The sequence below is a fragment of the Alosa sapidissima genome, chromosome 6, assembly GCF_018492685.1.
Source record: "Alosa sapidissima isolate fAloSap1 chromosome 6, fAloSap1.pri, whole genome shotgun sequence".
In the NCBI taxonomy this organism is placed as follows: Eukaryota; Metazoa; Chordata; class Actinopteri; order Clupeiformes; family Clupeidae; genus Alosa; species Alosa sapidissima.
This window is the reverse complement of record NC_055962.1, coordinates 7,739,744-7,750,368: the sequence shown is the minus strand read 5'-3', so window position 1 is coordinate 7,750,368 and position 10,625 is coordinate 7,739,744. Positions and strand designations below refer to the sequence as shown.

The 10,625-nt window shown below is 39.9% G+C and overlaps 1 protein-coding gene across 1 annotated transcript; it reads left to right on the top strand.

Moving 5' to 3' along the window:
• The first annotated feature begins 203 nt into the window (after positions 1–203).
• Positions 204–9,679, top strand: LOC121711958. Its single transcript, XM_042095856.1, has 5 exons — positions 204–222; positions 1,835–1,900; positions 2,464–3,483; positions 5,041–9,567; positions 9,662–9,679. Exons 2-5 carry the CDS (start codon positions 1,835–1,837, stop codon positions 9,677–9,679), a joined length of 5,631 nt encoding a protein of 1,876 aa, XP_041951790.1. The 5' UTR covers positions 204–222.
• The last annotated feature ends 946 nt before the right edge of the window (positions 9,680–10,625 follow it).

Genomic DNA, 10,625 nt, shown 5'->3' with positions numbered 1-10,625 from the left:
ACAATTCTGCCAGTTTTCATGTTAACTGAATGTTTCAAGCCTGTTTATGTATACATTGGAAGAATTCATTGGTAGATTTTAAGAATGGTTACAAGCCAAACCACACGTTTGTAAGTTTAAAGTACATTATCTGTCATTGTAAATGCTAAGTTTGTATCTTTCATAACCTATATATATATTAAATGTTTTCCAGATTTTGGATAGCTTTTTGACATACTAAAGGTAAGTGTTAAAAGTTTCAGGGCTTTTATGTTGCATACTATCACATAAACAGTACAACTTCTAGGGAAATTTAGAAACTTTTATGCTGCATTGACTGATACATTAGTTTTATTTATGTCTCATATGCCTTGTACTTTAGGTCAAGAATGTGCATGCCTAACTCTGTAGCTGTAAATGTGTGCAACAGGTTCCATTTCATGGTACTTGTGTGTATGTGCCTAGTGGTATGTAACAATCCTCCAGATGTCAATTCGTTTTGCAGATTAATAATAGCTATAAAGTGACATATCACCCCTTTTGATGAATGCAGTGTGGGCTACTCTTGCACATGAAGTCAAAGAAGCAAAATTGTAGGTTGTGGAGAGATGCTGTAGCACAAATTGATAGTATTTCTGATAAATTTGGCGCTGTTCTGTTTAAGGATGTAAGCTAAATGGTGTTACTGAGCCACCACTATTCAATGTTCATGTTCAGGAACAGCACTGAGGTGGGATAGGTTGACACCTGAATGTTTATTTTTATTTTGTTTGTTTGTTTTTAGGTTAGAGTTTTATTGATAAATATTAGATATGAAATATTGTACATTGAGAAAGCAAAATCTAGAGTACTTCTACTGAAACTACTTGCGCCGTAGTAGAACTTGCAGGGCAGGCTAATTTGACACAGCACTGGCTCTTTGGCATTGCCACCAAGGTGTCAACGACAGTTCAAGGCTGTGTGAGGTGACTGTAATTTGCACTTGTGACATAATTGAAAAACAAGGTGTCGAATCACTTGTCAACTATTTAAAATGTTTGAACATCTGGTCAGTGTTTTGCAGACTATGTAAGTAGTAATTATTGTGTGTAGGATTTTATTGTGAGACATGTTAAACATCTGATGCTAAGCTTGATTCTTTATCTGAGAAAAGAATTGTATTTTTTGCTTTCAGTATACTTTGCTCATGTTTTTAATTGTTGTATAGTTGAACTTTTGAATGTACTTGGTTTAAATTAAGTAGAATAGAAGACTATGTCTTAAGTTGAGAATTTAGAGTCCTTATGATGTAAATATGTACATTGTTATTGCCTGTTCGACCAGGCTTGTGCAAAATTCAGAATTGAATTGAGAATGACTCCTAAATTCCAATTAAATTCTTGAATTTGAATTGAACTTGAATTGAGGTCAAAAACAGGATGTAGAATTACAATTTGAATTAAAGGAAGTAGAATTGAAATTCAAAGAAATTCATATGCATAATTTAAGGGTAGTGTTTAACAATGAAGTTTCACAATATATGTCAGATATGATCGCAACAAACACACAACTTATAATTGACAACAGTAACCAATTACATTTCCAAACTAACCTTCCCAAAACTGAATGTATGTGAGATTCAACACATTTGTCCTGTTGTGTGTTGCCATGAATTGAATTCCACTTCCTGTCATTCCAATTCAAATTCAACATCCTGTGGGGTGGGGCCAATTCAATTCAAATTCCAATTCATTAATTGAATGTAGGCCAATTCTAAAATTCGGAATTGTGCACAAGCCTGCGTTCAACAGAACTGATAAAAATATTTCAGTGTAACTGTATGAGATTTCTGATGTGTTTTCTGTGTGTTTTTCAGATGGCGCCTCCTAGCAAGCGGTCCAGGGCGGCCAAGAAGAGACAGGCTGACTTGAGGTCCACTGAGGTCAGGCTGTTGAGCTTAACTATCTGTCCTGATTTATTATGATTGTGTGTTTAATAGGAAACATGTAATGTTGGACACATTTGATATGTTTCTCCCAATTCTTATTTACAGTAGTTTTTATGTTTGCTTGAAATATGCCGCTTACATTTTGAATGTATTTGATTTTAATGAAGGATGTGCTGCATGTCTAATTTAAAGGAGAAATCCAGCGAGTTCTTACATAGATCTACGTTTCTCAAGGTGACCAAGTATTGTCGGTACAAAAAATGAAAACGTTTGTTTTTACCGGTAGCTGCTGGTTGTAGCAACTCGAGCTAGGAAAAACTGATTGTTTTGACTTTGTTTCATACCAACAGTACTCAGTGACCCATGAGAAACGGAGACCTATGTGAAAACTCGCCATATTTCCTTTTAAGAAGTTGCTGAATATTTATGATCTAAATATATATATATACATTACTGTTCTGAAAGTATGAGTATATTAGTTGCTTTAATGATGAAATTATTAAAGAAGTATGATATGTTAGACTTGGTAACCTTATGATGGGTTTTCTGTGTTACAGGTGCCGAGCAAGAGGTCCCCGGTGGCGCAGGTTGACTTGGTCTCCTGTGACGAGGTTGGGCGTCCTCGTAAAAAAGCCCACACACAGTCTTCGGACGCTATACAGTCTTCGGACTGCCAGTTACAATGCCAGTTACAATGCCAGTTACAATGCCAGTTACAGTCTTCGGACGCAATACAAGCAAACTCTACCAACTCTCAAACAAACTCTACCAACTCTCTGAATATGTGCCATGACAATAATGCTACTGATTGTTGTTCTTTGAATGAATCTGTTGACTTCCCAGAGAGATCTGTGCTGATGGGGTCTTTTCATCAAGGCCATCTACGGTTTGGAAATGTGCGCAACAAGCAGTGTGGTGCCATCAGCTTGACTGCTGTTTTGAAGTCCAAGATGAAGAACGTGTGGAGCTGGGAAACTGGAGATCTTGATGATGTTTTGATTAAGGGAACTGTTCTATACAGGTCAATGAGCGCACAGGGTAAAATAAGAGACCATGGAAGGGGTTACATTGCTGTGTCTGAATTACCTAGGCAATATGAAGTGTGGAATTGTGATTTTGCAATAAACTTTGCTGAATCTTACACTGGATTTATTCACGTTGATGACTATGACCATGCTTTGCGTGATGTTGCCATGCCTTTTGATGTAGCACTGCAGCGGGCACTGTTTGGCAATGATGCTTGCTTGTTAACCATTTGTGCTAATACATGTGCTATAGTGAATGCAGGAGCAAGGTTTGCCTTTGTTGATTCACATGCAAACAGGAACGTCAACCAGAAAGGTGAGAGGACAAGTTGTGTTGCATACTTCAGCTCTATACACTCCCTGGTCACATTTGTTTACGACTTTGCGCGATCTTTTGGCATAAGCACACCAAGGTTTGAGGTAACTGGAGTCACAGTAATAACTAATGCCAACGCCCAGATGGACGATTCATCCAGCTGTTCAACGAGCTCTGCAAGTTGCCGTCCACTCTACAGCGATGTGAAGCGTAAGCCTAAAGTGTGTGAACGAGTTGTAAGTGGGTCGTCTACAGTTGCAGCTAATTTCACAAGTGGCACAGAATGTTCACAGACCATACCAGGCACAAATGCTTGTTCTAATCTAAACGACAGTGACGTTTTGAGACAAGTTCCCAGTAAGGGTGTTAAGCAAAACAAAATGGCAACAGACGATGTCATTCTTATTGATGCAGGTGCTCACGAACAGTCTTTTCAACCTTTAAACTGTGATGTGCAGGCAACTGATGATGTCATTATAAGTAATGTAAGAGTTCCCAAACATGCTTTTAAACCTTTAACTCGTCAGGACCAGGATGCACTGTGCACATGTTTAGAGCTTCAAAATGGAAATGTTGATGTAGGCCTAATGGCAACAACTGATACTGATGACATGGGATGTCCCTGTAAGATAAAAAGTATAAAACCTGATGGGAATTGCTTTTACCGCAGCCTAGCCTTTAGCATTTGCCACAATGAAGACAAGCATTTGAAAATAAGACGGGCTGTCGTGCAACACCTTCAGAGAAACTGCACCAAATTTGAAACATATCTGAGGGATGAATACACATCTGTGCAGGATTATGTCACTAAATCAAGGATATATTACTGTGGTTCATGGGCAAAAGAAATTGAGATTTTTGCTGCTGCTGACTTGTTGCAAACAACTATCTTTACTTTCAATGATGGAAGATGGAATATGCACAGACCTGCAGACTCACACACATGTAGAGAGAATTGCGTTTATTTAAATCACACTGGCAATCATTATGAAGTTGTAACATGTGTTAAACACAAAGATGCAGGACGTTGCGCAGGAATATGCCAGCCAGTAAAGATTGATTACAAGTTGAGGTCAACACGAAAAAGAAAGTTAAACGAAGAATCAGAAAATGTGAGAGCAAAGAAAGATCGCCAGCGATACCACAATGACAGCGATTACAGAGAGAAAAAGCGTGAGTGTGTTCGGAAAAAGTACATTTCTGATCCTGAATATCAGAAATTGAAGCGTGACCACTCTAAAATGAAATATAAGAACACTTTGAGCTTTCAAGAAATGGTACGCAGGTATTCTAGAGCAAAATATAAGACAAACAAGACATTTCAGAATATCGTCCGTGGTTACTCTAAAGCCAAATATAAGAACAACAGCCCATTCCAGAATCTCGTCCGTGATTACTCCAAAGCCAAATATAAGACACACAGGACATTCCAGAATCTCGTCCGTGATTACTCCAAGGTCAAATATAAGACCAACAGGACATTCCAGAATCTCGTCCGTGATTACTCCAAAGCCAAATATAAGACCAACATGACATTCCAGAATCTTGTCCGTGATTACTCCAAAGGCAAATATCAGACAAACAGAAAATTTCAGATGCTTGTCCGTGGTTATAGTCATGCTAAATACAAGAACATCATTGGCTTTCAGAAGAAAATCAAAGAGGCCAACAAGAGGAAATATAGAGAAAACAAAAACATCCGTGCAAATAAAATAAAACAAGGCTGTGAGACTTATGCAAAGTGGCAAAAGAAACAGGAAGACATAGACTCTGCTGTTGGTCATTTTCGTCAGGAAGTCAGCCGTGGTCCTGAATATGTATGCTCAGTCTGTCATCGTTTACTCTTCAGGAAGCAGGTGGTTGAGTGTAAACGACATTGCTATGAAAGCAAAGGAGCAGAAGTGGCTGCAATGGCTAATAGATGCATAACATTGCAATATTTACATGTGTGTGATGTTGAATGTGAACAGAAATGTCATCTGTCTGATAGTCCATCAAGCAAATTATGGATTTGCCATACATGTCATCGTAAAATACTTGGAGGAAAACTTCCCGAAGAGAGTGTCACCAACAACATGCATTTGGATGATATTCCACCAGAACTTAAATGTCTGAACTCTTTGGAACAACATCTCATTGCACGTCACATTCCCTTCATGAAGCTGTTGTGTTTGCCTCGAGGCCGCCAGAGAGCTTGTCATGGTCCTTGTGTCTCTGTACCTGTTAATAACGCAAATGTGACAAATATACTCCCAAGAAATGAATGTGATGACAAGATGATAAGAGTGAAACTGAAACGCAAGTTGACATATAAAGGTCATTATGAGTACAGGTATGTCCACACTGATCGTGTCAGAAATGCACTGAGGTATTTGATGGCAAACAATAAATGGTACGGTGATGTGACTATGAATGACGAATGGGTAAATTCTCTGAATGGCACTGACCAGCATGAGGAAAGTACCAAACAAGAAACACCTGCTAACAGTGATGATGACAATGTTCCTGAAGAGCAAGCAGAGGAAGATGTGACTTATATCAAAGACCAGAATGGGCTTTTGTCAGATACATCATTACAACCTGTCGATCTGGGTTCAGAGATCATTGATCAGAATTTTCAAGATATACTTAATGTGGCACCAGGTGAAGGTAACAGTCCAGTGAGGTTGCTGTCCGATAAAACCAACGAGGCAAAATGTTTCCCTGTTTTGTATCCATCTGGTGGACCTACATTCCATGATGAAAGAGAGTCCAAAATAACTCTGTCACGGTATCTAAATACACGCATTCTGAATGCAGATGGGCGTTTTGCACAGAACACAGACTTCATTTTTTACGCACAATACATATCAGAGGTGCAGCAAGTTGTATCTGGTGTATCAGTGGCATTACGCAAAGGTGGCGGCAACTCCTCTCTGAAAGACGCATCACCAGACATGTTGTTGAACTCAGAGTCGTTGAGTAAAATATTGCGCAATGACGAAGGATACAAGTTCTTACGAGGAATTCGTGGCACACCTCCATACTGGATGTCAGTTCAGAAAGATTTATTTGCCATGATAAGACAACTCTCCATACCCACGTTCTTTGCATCTTTTAGCTCTGCAGATTTGAGATGGCCTGAAATGCTGAACTCTATTCTAAGAATAGAAGGTAAACAGACGTCTGTTGACGATCTTGACTGGTCTGACAAATGTGGACTCATACGTCGAAACCCTGTGACAGCGGCAAGAATGTTTGATCACAGATGGCATTGCTTTCTCCGTGATGTAATCATGTCGCCAGCAGAACCCATAGGGAAAATAAAGGACTACTTTTATCGTGTTGAATTTCAACAACGTGGTTCTCCTCATGTCCACTGTCTTTTTTGGGTTGAAAATGCTCCCAAGATTGATAAAGAGAGTGATGATGAAGTGGCACAGTTCATAGATACATACATCACCTGTGAAATGCCACCAGAAACAGATGCAGAGCTCTACGACATTGTGAGCAGCGTACAGAGGCACAGCACAAGACACTCTAAGACTTGCCGCAAGAAAAACACAGTGTGCAGGTTCAATTTCCCACGGCCACCATCAAGCTGTACTTTCATCACAAGAGGCGGTAACTGTGAGGACTTGAATGGCAATGATGACAATACAAGTGCTAGTGCCATAATAAAGAATGTTAAAACTGCGTTGACCATGCCTGACATGAATTTTGATACAGCCGATGCATTTTTTGAGTCTCTTGGGATAGATCAAGGTTTATTTGAAAAGGCCTACAACATATGTTCCAAAAAGAAAAGCATTGTTCTAAAACGAAATCCTGGAGACATTTGGGTGAACCAGTACAACAAAGACTTACTCCGTGCTTGGCAAGGCAATATGGATATCCAGTATGTCACAGATGCCTTTTCAGTTGTGGTCTACATACTGTCGTACATCACAAAAGCAGAACAAGAAATGGGTTTGCTCTTACAACGTGCCCAAGACGAGTCAATGAATGGCAACCTTGATGCAAAAGCAGCATTCAAACAGCTTGGAAGTGTATACCTACACAACAGAGAAGTTTCAGCCCAAGAGGCAGTGTATCGATTAACACACATGCACTTGAAAGAATGCTCTCGTGACGTACAGTTCATTCCAGTTGGTGATAATCCTGTTAGGATGAGTTTACCTTTGCATTTACTCCAAAGTAAAGCCCAATTCCAACAGTGTAATGACGAAAGCAGCATTTGGATGACCAATGTGATCGAGAGGTATAAGAGCAGACCCCAGAATGCACAATTTGAGGATTTATGTCTGGCCAGTTTTTGTTCTGAATACAGAGTTCTATCAAAGTCACAGGTTCCAACTGAAAGAGATTCACATGACATAATACAGCTGAACAATAACTGCGGATTTGTGAAACGAAGGACCCGAACTGAACCTGCTGTTGTGAGGTATCCCAGATTTTCTCCCACAAAAAACCCCGAAAAGTACTTCCATTCTTTGCTGCAACTGTTTCTGCCTTACTATGAAGACTGTCACCTCAAACCGCCCCAGTTTGATACATATGAACATTTCTATAAAAATGGTGCAGTGAAATGTGGTGTTGATGTTCAAAGAGTGCAGTTGATTGTGGATACCAACAAAGCTTTATTTGAAAAAGAAAGTGATGAGATTGACAGAGCTAAACAGTTGCTGGAAGACAAAATTGATTTAGAAGATGCCTGGGCTCAGATATGTCCTGAAACAGAAAGGGAACGTCTTCGTTGTCTGGATCTGATGAAAGAAAAAGTTGTAGATGATGAAGGTGATGATGATGACAAACTCATTCCTGACCTGACAGCAAACCCACAGACTACATGCACTTTGGAAACAAATCATGTGTCAATGCCCAGACAAGATGCATTGCATTTATTACGATCATTAAATGAAGAACAGTCTGCCATATTCTATGCTGTTCGTAAGTGGTGTTTGCAGAAACTGTTTGGACAAAATCCTGAACCGTTGCAATTATTCATTACTGGTGGAGCAGGAACGGGGAAAAGCCATTTAATCAAAGCGATACATTACGAATCTACAAGGCTGTTGTCACAGATTGCTGAAAATCCTGAGGATGTCACTGTGCTTCTAACAGCACCTACAGGAGTGGCTGCATATAACATTGGTGCTGCAACAATTCACAATACATTCTCCATTGGTGCAAATGTCAAACTGCCATATCAACCACTAGGTGATGAGAAAGTCAATTCTTTGCGAACCAAAATGGGCAGCTTGCAAATTCTGATCATTGATGAAGTGTCCATGGTTGACCACCGTCTTTTGGCCTACATTCATGGTAGATTGCGTCAAATCAAGCAGACTGGTGATTATTCCTTGTTTGCAAAAGTTTCCCTGATTTGTGTGGGTGATTTTTTCCAACTCAAGCCCGTGAAAGGCACGCCTCTTTTTGCTGAAAACAAAGGAGCCAACCTGTGGGACAACAACTTTGAGGTTGCAGAACTGACTAAAGTTGTTAGACAAGAAAATGCAGCATTTGCGGAAATGCTTAATCGTCTCAGAGTCCGTAAAAAGAACGAACCTCTTGCCGATTGTGATGTTCTCACACTGAGGCAGCGTGAAACTGGTGAGGAATCTACAGACATTCATGTGTATGCTACAAATGCGGAGGTTGATGAATATAACGTGAAGAGACTGCAAGAGATTTGCCCAGACGCAATCAGCATACGTGCTCAAGACTTTGTCCGAAATCCCAAAACTGGAAGAATGGAACGGAAAGTTGGCTTTCACACAAAAGTTTTCAACTCTTGCTTGCCTAAATGTGTTTCGTTGGGTGTTGGAGCAAGGGTCATGTTGAAGAAAAACATAGATGTGTCTGATGGCCTTGTCAACGGAGCATGTGGAACAGTCGTGGAAATCATTCAAAGTCAACAAGACGATGACATGCCTGCAGCTATCCATGTGGAGTTTGAAGACCCTAATGTAGGAAAGATCCAGAGGTCAAAAGCAAAAAGGGGTTCCGAACGTTCAACGATAGTGGAAGTGCAAGAGGAACAAGTGGCTAATAATGGTGGTGTACGAAGGCAACTGCCGATTAGCCTGGCCTGGTCAGTAACTGTACATAAATGTCAAGGGCTTACTGTTGAAAGGGCTGTTGTATCACTCAAGAAGATCTTTGCTCCAGGGCAAGCATATGTTGCGTTGAGTCGCGTGAGAACTCTTGGTGGGCTGATAATTGAGGACTTCAAAGAATCTGCCATATTTTGTGATAACAAAGTAGATTTGGCTATGAAAAGCTTGCCTGAGTTTAACTTTGGAATGTCTGTTTCATCCAACATTAACCCTGTGTGCACAGTAGCACTTCACAATGTACAGAGTTTGAATGCTCACATTCAGGATGTTCAATCCCATAAAGCCCTCATGAATGCTGACTGTATTTGCTTAACAGAGACATGGCTCAATGTAGACACTGATGAAGAGCCGCAACTTCCAGGATACGTGTTCAAACACAATCCGAGGGGAAACTGTTACGATGACTCTGAGCCAGCCTTTGCAGCGCTGAAACAACAACAAAGAGGTGGAGTTGGTGTGTATTGTTCAGAAAACATTGATGTGCAGGTGTCAATTCCAGAAAGATGCAATTTGGAATGTCTGTATTTTGAAATACCTCATGCAAATTTGACTGCTGCTGTGTTGTACAGGCCCAGCTCTTATAAGATTGACATGTTTCGAGAACAGTTATTACAGGTCATTTTTGAACTTGAGAAGCATCCAGGGAGAAAGCTCATCATGGGAGACTTCAATGAGGACATCTTTGTATCTTCTACAATTCTCAAGTTACTGGAACGGCATGGATACAATCAGCACGTGCAAGCAGCTACAACTGAAAAAGGTACATTAATAGATCATGTTTACATTAAAGGCACAGAACATGTTGTTGTTGAAGTTGTGCAGACATACTACAGTTTTCATGAAGCAATACTGATCTCACTGTTGTAATGTTTTCTGTGATTAATGATATTTGTCTTTGAATAGGTAAGTATTTATATTCTGGGTATGTTATGCTGTCATTATGAGTTTACTCCATATTCCGTCCGCTAAGTGGGGTTTGGGTGGGTGGGTGGTGGCAAGGAGAGAGCAGACACTGGACGGCTCCTTGCAGGGCATGGGAGGGGTATAGGGGCCATTTTCCAAAAGAAGTTGCAAACAACGGTAAAGATATACAGATGAATGTGTAAATATCAGAAAACAATACAGTTGATTTATTGTTTATAGCGATTTTGTCAGTGGATCGTTCCTTAATTGTTCCAAGCATTTTAAGCTATGTCTTGTTAATGTTTGTCAAATTATTTCATTTTGGTTGTATTACACCACTATTACACCAAGTTATGTGTAATGCTTTAAATGCTAAC

Bases quoted from the DNA above. Each gene is read 5' to 3' on its own strand.
- LOC121711958 (XM_042095856.1), top strand. From the start codon at position 1,835: ATGGCGCCTCCTAGCAAGCGGTCCAGGGCGGCCAAGAAGAGACAGGCT. The intron at 1,901-2,463 runs GTCAGGCTGTTG...TCTGTGTTACAG, and splicing joins CTGACTTGAGGTCCACTGAG to GTGCCGAGCAAGAGGTCCCC. The intron at 3,484-5,040 runs GTAAGTGGGTCG...CATTTTCGTCAG, and splicing joins CTAAAGTGTGTGAACGAGTT to GAAGTCAGCCGTGGTCCTGA.